This window comes from Sander vitreus, chromosome 8, assembly GCF_031162955.1.
Source record: "Sander vitreus isolate 19-12246 chromosome 8, sanVit1, whole genome shotgun sequence".
Lineage (NCBI taxonomy): Eukaryota > Metazoa > Chordata > Actinopteri > Perciformes > Percidae > Sander > Sander vitreus.
In genome coordinates, this window is record NC_135862.1 from 18174890 (window position 1) to 18188895 (window position 14006).

At 41.5% G+C, this 14006-nt stretch overlaps 1 protein-coding gene across 2 annotated transcripts in view; it reads left to right on the forward strand.

Annotated features, from left to right (window-relative positions):
• The first annotated feature begins 8133 nt into the window (after positions 1–8133).
• LOC144522311 (cGMP-inhibited 3',5'-cyclic phosphodiesterase 3A-like) overlaps positions 8134–14006 on the forward strand; it is a 76658-nt gene continuing 70785 nt past the window's right edge. For both annotated transcript variants that reach the window (XM_078257278.1, XM_078257279.1), the window contains exon 1: positions 8134–9732. In XM_078257278.1, coding sequence (XP_078113404.1) covers positions 8818–9732 — 915 coding nt within the window. In that variant the 5' untranslated portion in view covers positions 8134–8817. The remainder of the gene's footprint in view (positions 9733–14006) is intronic.

A 14006-nucleotide genomic window follows, 5' to 3' on the forward strand; every position in this document is an offset into this window, starting at 1 on the left:
AACCAAATGACAACTGTAAGCTGTTAGAGAGGTTTCTCAATTTTGTCAGTTTACTTAAGACAGCCTTTCCTCCATTAAATGACGTCAAACAGTCACTGGGAAGACTAAATAGGTATTTTAAAGTCTGTTGCCGTCTACACAACTGTCCTAACGCAGTTTTTAATGGGTCCTCCTCCCCAGTTGATGAAGAGAAAGAAGTGAAGGGGCGGATATGCTTTATATTCTCAATTTAAGAGGCAAAAACGTTGCCTTAAAAGTCTCTTTTCAGTTTATTAACCATGTAGGTGTTATTGATAGAGAAGGGAACAGGAGTGGAGAGTGAGAGTTTGTAAATGGAGGCCTCAATCTGCCTGCTTCCTCTTGAGAGACCACACACTTTTTAGATCACTTCCTCCTTCTCTCTGGTCCAAGGACAGCCTGACGTGTGCCGGCGCCAAGCTCTGTGATGGCAACCAGGATAAACGGTACAAACAGCGGGGGATACATGGCAGCTTAAAAGCCTCTGTCCCAAATAAAAGTTACAAAAAAACAGAAACAGGGAGAGGGGCTGTCAGAATCTAGAGATGAAGACCAGCCATGTGAGATGCGAGCTGATTGGACAAAGCCAGGATGAAGCTGAGTGTGCTTCTGCTGCTTCTCGGGGACAGGAAGTCTGCTGTGGTGTCCTGTCTTCTCTCTGTCTCTCACTCTGTTTAGGTGCCAGTCTGCTGTCTTTGTCTGAGACTGAGCGCCAACCCTCCATAGGTTAGCCAACATTGAGCTGAAATCTCATTCTCTCCTTTTCATCACAGAGCTAAATCGTGTTTTATGGTAAATCACCTGACAAGTGATTCCGAAAAACTGACTTTTAAGAATGTGTTAAGTTTGGAGGATTTGGCCCCAGGAGAGGAAAGTTGACTTGCATGCTTCACTGAAAGACCACAGCTGTTGGCTGATTCTGAGTGGTACCCTAAATTGTTCCGTAGGTTTTTATCCTTGATGATTGTTTGTGTCTGGCATTTGAAAGACCAATAGCATGTACTTCAGATTCCTCTGTGTATGAAGTCCTCCCTAAGCATTCTCCAATAGCATATTTACAGTATATCCCAGGAGAATAAAGTGGTCTGCCAGCCTGCAATGTTACTAAATTATTACATATAACTTGGAATCTGACTTTTTCTGTCCTAATTCTAATACCTAAATTTAGGGTGCTCACTTTTTTTTTCTTTTTTTATCTATAAACCTCACTGCCTGGAATTTATTTGGATAATTTATATGTAAGGTAACATAAGACTGTAACGTCAAAAGACAAACACTTCTCTAGAAATGGTGACGTTTGTACACCATACACCATCCTTTAAGCCTTGTCGATTATACAAGCAGCTCAGAACAACTGACAATTATGTTTCTTGTTAGGCTACCTCTTATGATAATGTCTTTTAGGTATGAGGATGGGTTGGTTTGTGTCCATGTGGCGAATACCAATATTCTTGATTCCTTTAGCTCTGTTTTTGTTCTCAGCCAACTCCTGAGGGAAATATTTGGCTCTTTAGCTACTAAATGCTCCATTGTGTTCACCAGCTAGTTGCTAACTTTCTTTGGTGCTGAGCAGGTAGAGTTTAGTTTTTTCCACTGAAAACAGTTACCTGCTGCTGCCTATAACAATGCTGAGAGCAGTGAAAGCGAACCAAAGCAGAAAAGTTGTCATGTGTTACATTGTTGATATAGAAAAAAATGCCTATTTGTTCTAGACAGTGATATTGTATACAGTATATTGTTATAATGCATGATTTTACCACATCCTGTAAACATTTGTGTGTTAACCAGGTCTCAGATAATCTATCAATCACGTTTTGTTGCCACGAAGTTAAAACGTGTGTCTCTAAAAGGTCAACAGCTCAAAGCCCAATAAAAGCATGCTTGTTTTTAGCTCGACAGTCATTTCAAGCTCAAAACAGTCAAAACAGTCAGACATCTTTGACTCCAGTTGGCTTGGAAATAGTTTCATCAGTCATGGGATTGTGTCATCCCATGAAGGTCCTTGTGATCTTTCAGTTGAAGTAAATCAACAAAACTTGGAGTTGCACAGTTTCTCCCGACAGTGATGATGGTTGTTCCCAGTAATTAGTTATTTAAACATACAGAACAAGGCAGAAGTATGTTGCAGTCAATAAGAATCTGTTTGATTGTTGTTTGTGATTATGCTCTTGGAAAAGGTTGTCCATTACCCTCATCCTTTTTTCCCGACTGGAAAGTTGCCGTGAAGCACTGTACCCATGACCCCCTGTTTCCCTAACAAGTGAATAGAGCCTAAGGATCTGTTTCTGGGCCTGAGCTCTCAGCAGCATTCCTCATGTTTAGGAAAACATGTAAACTGACGTCGAAAAAATAAAAGTGAGCAGTTAGCTCCCTTGGCCTTTCTCGGCTAGCCCAGATGCCCATATGAAAGCTGACTTTTGTATGCTGGACAACTCTCATACCAGGTGGACGGCCGGTGTTTTTCCTGGCATGTCTTGAACAAACACAGACCAATTACACTGGGCTGCCTGGTGTGTCAAACCATGATCTACAGTTTTATTTTGCATTATTTGAGAAGGCTTAGGAAGTAAATCTGTACTCCACCAAACAAGAGAGACAGAGATATATAACACAAGTTCCTGCAGTTTTCCTGGGTTAGCATAAATCCCAGGCTCAAGCAGATATCTAGTGTCTAAGACAAGCAGCACGTCCCACGCCAGCTAACTGCCACATGGTCTGAATGAGCTGCGGTGGCAGATCAGCTTTGAAAACTTTGATATGAAATATTCAAAACTCATACGTGCAACTTTCCTAACTCCCCTGAATATATATGCAATAAAATGTGTGGCGCCTTTCCCACTCAAACCTTGGAATTGCATTATTCATCTTAGGCAGTGTTTCAACTTTCTCTCTTTCTCTGCCCGCAGTGCTCCCACCCACACCAGTGAATTAAGTACCCGTCTTCTAATTCAATCCCAATATTCTTTCCCATCATTCTCCAAAAACTGAACCCTACTAGTGTGCACATGTTCTGTCTGTATGTGCACGATGGAGACATATACAGTAAAAAACATTTTATTTAAACATGCAAGCAGATTGAGATTATATAATGAGTTTGTCCATAACAAAATGTATAATTTTATGTTATGTTGTTGTAAAATACTGTCCTGCACCTCTGAATGTTATAATCTTATATATTATAATATTGGATTATTATTACCAACACATTAATTTGTAAGCAGCATTTGACTGTTGTAGTTGGTAGAGGTGGAGCTAATTTGAACTATTTTGTGAACTGTTGGGTAGTTTATTCTATACAATACATCACAGTTTATGAGCTCATTGTTTGTGTTTAGGTAAAATCTTAATTTGTAAGATAACTAGATACTATGGCTGTCACATAGCCTGTATGTAATGGTGTTGAATTCTAAAGTAGAATGAAATGAAAATTATCAAATAAAGTTCAAATACCTCATAATTGATCACAAGTACCATGGTGCATTACACCACTGACTTTTTGCATGCGTTATGATTATGGGCAGCCAATTTGACCTTTTTATAAAATAACAACCATCAATACATGAAGATTTTTTGTAATTGTTACTTTTATTATTAGTTTGTTTTCTTTAAAAGCCTCCTGTGGACAGGTGTAGAAAATTTGCATGTGTGCTAAAACACTCAAGCAATGCATCTGGTTCGTCGTGTAATTGTGATGTCCATGTCAAATAAAAATCTAATAATACAAATTCTCCTGAAGCAGTTTTGTGCACTTTATTTATTTAGTTGTTCAGTAATGTTTTATACAAGATTTGTATTTGAAGTCCGTTAAAGATGCAAAAAATGAGCAACGATTCAGCTCAGTGGTTCTGAATCAAAACCAAAACAACTATTGGCAGTCTCTGTACAAGCTTATTTTTTTATGGCGTCAGCTTTCAAAAATCCATCTGCTAAACCCCAGTATGTGTTTGTTTGTGTTAATGTGCATGTACTGTATACAGACTCACACTGTTTTGGTATGACATTTTAGTACCCTTCTTTTAGATACAGTATGTTACAGTCTGCCATGTCTAGAGCATCAGCAGTTTTATTTACCAACAAACACAGGAGGAAGGTGGCAGATAGAGCCTTTCCTCTTCAACAGTAGACAGTAGTGAACTGTAGGCAGTGGATTCTTTTCATTATTGATTAAAATGCAGATCAATTTCTCTATTAATCAAGACATTGTTTGGTCTTTAAAACATTAGAAAACTGTGAAAATCCTAAAGCCTTCCTAAAGGCCAAGGTGATGTCATCAGTTGTCTTGTTTTGTACGACTTACAGTCCAAATGCCAAAGATATTCAGTTTACCATCATGTACGACAAGGAAAAACAAGTCCACACATTTGATAAGCTGGGATAATCAAATGTTTGTCAAGTTTGCTTGAAAACTGACCAATCGGTCAGTCAAAAATTGGTGCAGATTAATCTCCTGGTGATGGATTAATCGCTGAATCATTACAGCAATAGATCACATATTCTTGTATTTGTCATATTACAGAGCGCAATTACTGTTTGCATTGATAATACTGACTTTGTCTCATCATCTTTGGCTTGAGTATTTTATGTCAGTAGATATATGATTTATAAAATTGTATCTAGGCATCTTAATCCTATAGCTCTCTTGTGCTAGTGAATCCCTTGATTGTACAGTACATGATTTGAATTGGAATATTGATGGGAACATTTTGGCGGATGTTGAAATGATTGACCCAGACTCATACATAATGTAGCTGGCTCTACTGCAGGTTCCTGCTCCATTTTTGCCCAGATTGTGTAATACAAGATAGTACGGACTAATTACAGTTTGAGTAACAATGTCAGGTCAGATCCATGTTTCTACAGAGAAAGGAAGCTTGTTGATTCCTCTGGGTGTCCAGCCTAGAAAGCCCCTATTCTGTGGACAACGGTGTGTGAACACACATGGGCAGATGAATGACTGTGTCAGGAAGTGTGTGCACGTGCATGTCTGTGTATATGGTGGCAGTGGCATATGTCTGTGTGGAGATGGGTGTCCACAGCTCCTCAGTGGAAACTTGGCCATGAGCCGACCATTGCCCATGAGGACTGGTAAACACGCTGCGATGGATCTCACTCTGCACACAAGTGCCAAACACAATGTAAACTTGTTTCCATCACTCCATTCAGCCACTCGCTCTTCTTTTTTCCTTCTGTTCCTTAGTCTTTCAACTCCGAATCACGCTGTATAACATTACAATGCCTGCCAAAGTGTGAACAGACAGCGAGCTGCTCTTGATGTTATAGTTCAATTTAAGATTATTGAAAGCTATTTACAACCAGATTTGCCTGAAGTGTAAATCAAGTGTAAGGTATGTGATCAGTTCATTTTCATATCAGATATGAGTAGAGCATAGGGGCTGCAGGCTGAAGTGGTTAAATGGTAAACAACTCTGTAGGACATTCACACTTCCTGAGTATACATCAGATCTGTCCGCCACACCCAGAGGCCAGCGTAGGTCTGAGCGAGGTCACATCAGATGACCCCCCCATGCAACATCCAAACCAGATGTCTGATGAATTGCTCCTCATAAAAGATTCCTCTTTTACAATGGACCATGACATTGCCAAATAGGGTAAGACGGTAACGTGCATTCCCCAGACGTTAAAATTCTTAAGGGTAATTCAGAATGGCCTCCAGTTGTGTTTGTGGAGACAACTGAAACATTATTTTTTTCACAGTGATCATGTCTGGAGGTGCTGTGTGCAGTGGCTGCTGAGGACTGCAATGATTTATTTACATCTGGACCATAAAGTGATGCTTTTCGTAAGGGGAAAGATGCCGGTTATGATGAGTTTCAGTCTTCCTGGCCATTGACAGTTTGCAGGAAAACAAGGACAGCTGTTGGCTTTCACAGCTGATAACACGGTGTTGTTTCAGACATTCCACATCTGGCAGAACTGTAATTTTTGTTTTGTTTTCCAGTTTATAACATAATCTGCATCATTTTATATTACATTACCACCAGGGGCGGACTGGGACAAAAATTCTGCCCTAGCAATTCCGTCCCTTACCGGCCCAATTTCAGACGGGGACGTTATTTGCTTTATAATCAGGCAAAAATCAGGCTCACGTGAGTCGTGAGATTATGGCACCAGCAGCATGAGGCGCATTTACAGGCTTTCATAATGAAATAATACACACACTGGAGCAATTCATAAAACCTTCAACTAAACTATCTTAGAATAAAATGGAAATGCTTGCATATTTAAAACATATTATTACATACTTAAACACCCAAAACACCAAAGTGCGAAGACTTTTATTTTGAAAGTAGAAGCCCGAGGGCACCAAATGGGAGGCTCCAGGCTGCAGCCGTACAGTCTTACATATTTTTGTCAAACCAGTGTGAAACGCCAGTGTTGCCACATTTTTCCAGTCAGTCCGCCTATAATTACCAGAACAGATATAGTAGTGAAAGTAAAAGAGGACCAACAATGTCACAACACGAGTGCACCACAGTATCCTACAAGACAAATGGATGCTTGCATATCCCTGTTTCCTGGCTGACTTCAACTCTTTCCTTTGTCTTGCACATATCTTCTGTTTGTAAAGAGGAAATGTTTCTGTTCTTGTCATCCATGAAATAAACCAGTCAGATGAAGCAGTATTTTTTCAACTCTTCCAAAGAAGTTACCCATGGGCTTTGATAAGGTGAAAAAAAAATTGCTCACACTTGGAGTTGGCAGCTGTCCTGTGTGATACACTGCATTGAAAGGGCTGTCTGGCACTCAGTAAGCATGTGCTGAAAGGTGACGGACAGGACCTGGCCTCCTCCTGCTCCTATCGCTCCCTGTTAACGCTTCTTCTCCTGCCGTGCTTCCCACTAATCACAACTGACAAGGGATACACAGGACTCTGTCTACACCAATGGATAGAAAGAGTCGTGCTGACCTGTCTCAGCCTGGGGGAATGAGCACAGGTAGGGAGAGGATTGAGGGGAGGGGCACAAAAAAGCCCAAGATTTCAAGTACATCAGCATTAGAGTGCAGAGACATGTGTCCTGCTAAATATGCTACTTCTTGGTTTTGAAGACTGCAGGATTTCCATAAATTAATGAAGGACGTGGGGCTGCAAAAACAAGATCATGGCATGACAGAGCATTCTCTATTACAAAGCCGTAGAAAGCTCTCATTTAGATGCTGTGAGAAGACCAGTGAAAAGCTTCAGAGTTGTTCAGAAATGTACAGTATAAAAGTGTGTGTGTGTGTGTGTGTGTGTGTGTGTGTGTGTGTGTGTGTGTGTGTGTGAGAGTGAGAAAGAGAAAGAGAAAAAGGAGTTACAGAGTCGAGAAAAGAACAGACTACATGCGCAGTATGTATGTCAGCTTTTTTGTGTGTGCATCAGCAAATGTGAGCGAGATTACATGTGCTTGTTTAGCTCTAGATGTCTACTGTATATATGTGGGTGTGATCCCATGAGAGCGTTACATCTGAGGGAACAAACGTGTGCACCCTGAACTGTGAACACATGTACTGTAGTCATGCACACGGAAGATCTGCATGCTGAAATATTGATGGAGACCTTCCACTGTTACGCAAAACATCATCAGTGACACTTAAAGTGGGATGAATATTTCAATGACCTGGTGGAGCGGGGACATTAGGAGTCAAGCTGGAGGGCAACCACAGGACTATTCTGGGAATTTTACAGCAAAACTGTTTGCATGAAGAGGTCCCATCAGCATCTAGACACTTCTCCCTAGTTAAAGATGTATTCATGTCAAGGAAGTTTAAAGCCCTCAGGTTGGCTTGGCCACCAGATGCACAAATCAAAATGCACCCATTAAGATAAAACATAGCCTAAAATGTACATATGTTACAAAATACACCACATTTATTCCATTCAGAGAGGAACTCACAGGGGAAATGTAGGTCAACCCCATTTTATACAAAGAACCTGTCTTTGCTGCTGTTTAAAAACAACATTAGAATACATATATGTTTACAAAAAAATAAGGTATTCAAGACAGGAAACAAATCTAAACATAAGATCTAATGAGGACAACGCCTGCTGGGCTGGGTGAGGAAATATTTAGGGGTTTCGCTGCTGCTGTAATGTCTTGCTCCCATTGTGGAATCGGAACTCGGGGGTGTGAATGAGCTGAGACTCGCGGCTGGTTGGAGAGCTGGTGACAAGCACTCCGGATTTGCCCCTCAAACGCCTAGCAATAACCTGACCGTGACTCGCTTAACTGCTTAAATTCCTCAGCAGCGTTTATCCTCGAAAGTAACAGAGGAGCCTATATTATTTCAGGAGAGACCGGAAAGTTGCCAAACAATGGACACGGAGAGCGCGTTTTATCGCTGAATGTACACGGACCGGGACTGATGTATTGCAAAGACTGCAGCTGCTGCTGCTGCTGCTGCACGGACCGGGCCGTGGAGTCACTAAGCGAAGGGAAGCGAGGACAGCAGAAGTCAAAGAGACGGCGCTCAACAAAGGAGAGCAAAGCAGGACGCGTGTGTGCAGAGAAGCAGTGCCCTAGATCTGAATAACATCTTCGTTACTCTGCCATTCAGGCTTCTTTCATGCTGTTTTGGACAGCTGTTTCTCAACCCGCACCTGGAAAAACAAAGGGAATGCATTCAGTGGCAGCACATCTCCATGCGTAAATGGAGACGCATCTGCGCGCATTTGCTGTACTTTTTCATTATGCGTACAATAAATTATATTTGTTTTGTCACTAACTCATGTCACGTCCCATGACAACACTGGTATATATGCGTTATAGACTTCCTCATACTTCATATCTGCCATGAGTGATGGCGATGCCTGCAGAATCTGACAGAACCGGTGCGCAGAGCAGCACTCATGAAAAAAACTTCAGCGCACCGGATCGCAATGGCTATGTAAAAACATGTGTCATCCCACTGTGCCGTGACCGAGATTACGAGTCGTGGGTGAGGCTAATGTTCACAAAAATATGGAGTTCCCAGAGACTCCGGAGTGCGGTGTGTGTGGGGTCGCTTTCGGTTTTTCTCGCTCTGCTGGTCAAATGTGCAGACTGGAAAGCTGCAGCCAGCAGCAGCGCTGACAACAGTCTCTCGCATTCATCGTCTCCACTTCACTTCGTTTCAGGCTGCGCTGCGGAGCTGTTGCAAACTTGCTGGAGTGTTGTTTCCCCATTGTTTACCCTCGTATGTGCCTTCTTTTGGGTCGGTGTCTACTTAATCCGCTGCGGAGCTCTAATCCAGACCGCCCTCTCCCTCCTAACCTTGTGCCACCTGGGCGAAGCAGCGGCGTGGTCTCTCCTGGACGGGACAGATGAGCAGCTGTTTTCATTCACGACAGCAGCCGTGGTCGTGCTCATCTGCGTGGCCACCGGCGCACTCATGGTAGCACGGCTGAATCAGGGCATATCTGTGATCGTTTTCATTAGCCTAGTCAGGACTATTTCACTCTTCTCACTGCAAAAAGTGCGGGCCACTTGGAGACCGTACGTAGCGTACCTGGTTGGAGTGCTGGGCATCCTGCTGGCGAGGTATGCTGACAAGCTCCTTCCCAACCAAGGGAGACACAAGGAGGGCTGCACCCCTGTGACTGGAGCCAGGGAAGAGATCCCTGTATTTAAAAGGCGCAGGAGGTCCAGTTCTGTGATAGCCTCAGACATGGCAAACAGTCAGTCCAATAGTAAGTCACATCGCCGGACCTCTCTGCCATGCATCCAGAGGGACCAGGTAAGAAGTTTCTGTCCCGTTCAACTTTTCTATTTCTGGCTTGTTTTTCTCTTCCAATGATGCATGTTGTGTTTGAGGCAAGGGGAAGGGAAGAATACAGGGTTAGTGTACTTAAATAAGGACTGTTGGCCTTTAATGACGCTTATTAGACTTTTCAGTCTCAGTTTCATTATTATTATTATTTTTATTATTATTATTATTATTATTATTATTGTTATTATTATTATTATTATTATTATTATTATTAGTAGTAGTAGTAGTAGTAGTAGTAGTAGTAGTATGGCAATGCATATACTATTGAGCGTTACACTTTTTTCATGTATGACATACCTGTAGTGTAACACATGCCAACAACAATAATAATACATACTTATAATTATTATTATTATTGTGTGTTTACATGTCACGCTCCTGTTTTACATTGCAGTGTGGATATTAGAGTTTGCTAGAGTGTGATTTCATCATTTCTTGGTTGTTGTTGCTCTTACCTGCACAGGACATCTTTGGGCTGATAGCTTGTTCTGTGGAGCCACTTGCAGCCATTGGCAGGCAAACATGGAATTATATTAATTTACAATATTTATTTACTCAGTAACATTGTTATATAATGCTTCATTAGAAGATTTTTAAAATAAAAAATATACATTATCTTCTACTAAAATTATCAATTAAGCCACATTTTCCTATTTAAACATTGCTCCTGTCAGACCAAGGGATGATTTATTCATGTTGATGTATACAGTATAGTCTCAAGTGTAGCTCTTGTCATTTGAAAATAAAGTACAAAATTTGGTATTTTGTTGCTGAAGTGATGCTATTTTAGAACAGCTTTCAAGTGCTGATGAGAAAGAGAAGCTGAGGACACAATGTCAATGATTCATCTCATCCCTAATTATTTATGTCAAACATTCTCGCAGTTGATCTCTGAGCCACTGCCACAAAACTGACAAATGCATTATTATCTTTCTGTCCTGGACTTTAATACCACTTGCTCCTCATCTCTTATTGGGGCTTGCTGTCCTTAAACTCCAGGAATGTCACAGCTCTGGCTTTTGAACTTCCTCTGATACTGATACACATGCATACCTGTGTTAAAAGGAGATGGTGGGGCTTCATTCAAGCGGACTTATATCAGCTCCTCAGCCCTCCTTTTGGAAAATCAATGAGCATGCTGAGCATGTGAATGGGAAACAGACTTTGGAGTGATCAAAGCTCTCGTTGTGACCTGTGAGTGCGGTGAGGTTGGGAGATGAGAGGCTGCACTGTCGGCCCAGCCACTTGAAAGATGCCCTCAGCTCTCAGGGCTAGTTAGCGTTGTAGTGTGCTTGTTTGTTTTTCTTTGTGGTGACACTCACACACTCCAGCACACACAAATCGGATATGAAAAGACTCTTTTACAGTTTATACAGTTTACACTTTATTCTGATTTAGGTTTGATGTCCCAGCTGAAGCTTATTAAAGTGTCAATCATTATTTATTTGATATGCAGCAGTTGGTTTGCTGCAGTGATGGAGTGAGGATGTACACTTTGTTTTTCGAATCAGTAATGAGCTAGAAAATGGCTGGCCTTATAGTTTACAGTGAATAGTTACTGTATGGCTATAAAAAGCATGTGCACAGATGGCAGATTATTTAATACTCATCTGTATTCTGAAGTGCAATGCTGCAAATGATGGAAATAACTTTTTTCTTATAAATATTATTTACATATACAAAGAGAACAATACATTTTGTTTATATATTTTTGCTGATGTTGCATTGGATAATGAAGTTATAACTTCTATCTAAAATCTCATACCAGTGATTATGCATTCAAAACAAGAAGGAAACTGAATATAGGTGAAAGAACAACATTTTTTCTCACTTCACACAGTAGTGTTTTCATTATGTTAAGAGTTAACATAGGCATAAGATAACAAGCTGTAATAAAGTCCCTTTTTTTCATTTGCAGCAATGCACTTTTTCAAAGACAGCAAATGTGAGAGGGGAATGCCATTATGCCGTTTGGATTCAGACTCTTCCACTTTAAGGGATTCAAGATGGAGTTACTCAGAGAACAATAAAAACAGCCCTAAAATCAAGACATTAATCGTAAACAGCTCCCATTGATGCAACTACGGCAATTTACACGTTTTTGTCTGTTTAGAATTTTTTTTTTCTTGCAGTAGTGTGCCAATAAAAGCTGAGTAGGATGGAACTACCCCACAAACAAAGTAGACAATATCATGCAAAGATGCAAACATTTACATCTCTGACTCTCCTCTGCTCTGTCACCTCGGCCAGGCTGGAGCCCTCTGCTGAGAGATGATCTCTATTACATGTTTCTGTTGTGGGACATGAAAACAGCAGTGTTCAGACTGTCCTGATAGTATGTGAAAATTAAGTTAAGATTATAATAGATTTTCTGTAACAAAGTGCTACGATTCGCTCCCATCACTGGCGTTGGTGCTAAGCAGTTGAACAGCCATGGCCTGCCTGTAATTGAGACACACATGGCGTACATATGCTGTCTTAACTGTGTCTTGTCTGTGTGGTCTCTAATGTGTAAACAAGCCAATGCTGACCCTCACTAGTCATCACCTTGCACACACGGGGCTCTGGCCTCCCTAAGGGGGGTCAGACACACGTTCGGGGGCCACAATGCAACCACCACATGGTGTCGGGAACAGCAGAGATGTCAGGCAGCATAAAGTGTCTACCTGACTCTGCCTGGAGGACAACATATAGGCTGACTGCATGGCAGTAACATAGCCATGATTTTCTAGTTACCGCTTCTCAGTTAGATGACCTAAAGAGGTAGAATGATGTTGACAGTTCTGCACTTTTTCTGTGTTCAAATAGAGTTATGATGTTTTAAAGAAGCTGTAAGAGCGCCATGGCAAGGAGCAGATCTGCACTTTGTTGACGTGACAATGTTTGCATTAGTGCTGTGGGTCTGAAGTGTTTGAAGAATAGTTTGAGGTTGGAAGAAGGATTACAGTTGATACTTAACTTTGTTTTTCTCAGGAAGCTTCTCCCACAGACCATAGATTCTTATATAAAGGCTCTTCAGATTGATAGTCACTGTGTAAAAACAGTTTATTCAGAAAATAAATAGAGCAAAGAGGAATCCCTCTTTCTCTTCTTCCTCACAAGCCTTAAAGCTGCCATGTTGCCCTCCACCGCTCTGCCAAAGCCATGCTCCGAGGCTAAGCTTCACTCTGCACAACTGTAGATTTCATAAACAGCCATTTCCCTCCTTTTGATTACAAATTGGCCGCCAGCATCTATCAGCTCACTAAGTAGGTGCATTTTGCAACGCTGGGGTCGTCCTTTCCATCATGAGCGTAATAAAAGAAAGTCATTATCAGCTGATCTGATAGCGGTTAGCGGGGGCCTCTGCGGGATAGTTCTTCTTCTTGGGTTAATACAACATGACAGGCAGGTCTTCTGTATTTCAGCTGGGGATATTGAACTGGAGGAAGAGGTGTGGACTTGTGGTGTGGATCGCTTTTCACTGTGTGTAAGGAAATTTGAGTCCAAGGCTCTCCTGCGGCAGACATCAGCACTGTCATAGAACTTCCTCTCCTCTCATGCAGAGGAAAGCAGTCTGCACTCATCAAATGTTTTTAACTCAACCTACCTGATCAAAGTTTGAGCAGAGCTGATTAGCCAGGAAGGGGAGTGGACATTAATGAAACACTTCTGCTTTTCAGATGAATATCTTTAGGAGGCGTCAGAAGCCACTCCCTTTTCTGTCAGTAACTCCACCCCTCTCCACAGCACTCTGCTCTCTGTCCTTTTACTGACACCAACACAAATATTATCCCAACCAGAGGAGGAAATTCTTTCGTAACTTGGATGATAAAGATATTCTTGAAATCTATGGTAATGACTTCCTGTGGAATGGGATCCAAACACAATTACTGTTGCTGTTGTAAATGTTTCCTGTTACTCTATTTTTGCTGCACCATCCATAATTGAATTGTGTTTTGGATGGAGGAGGTTGTTGATAGCCTGTATGGCAGTGATTTACCACTAGGCCACTGCACACTCATCCCAAACAGCTTGTTTGTATTCTAAACACATAGGCTCGTGGGATATGGGTATTTTTTGTACTTGTTTTTTGACTGGACTGGCCTCTGGGTTAGAAACGGTCTCATTGAAAGCCTCCCCCTGCGTTTGGAAAGGAAGCTGATATCCGCATGGGGTTGTGTGTCTTGTGATTGGGCGATTCACTTCACACTTTCAATCCCCATTCAGTCTCAGTGTATTAGCTGCGCTGTGCGTGTGAG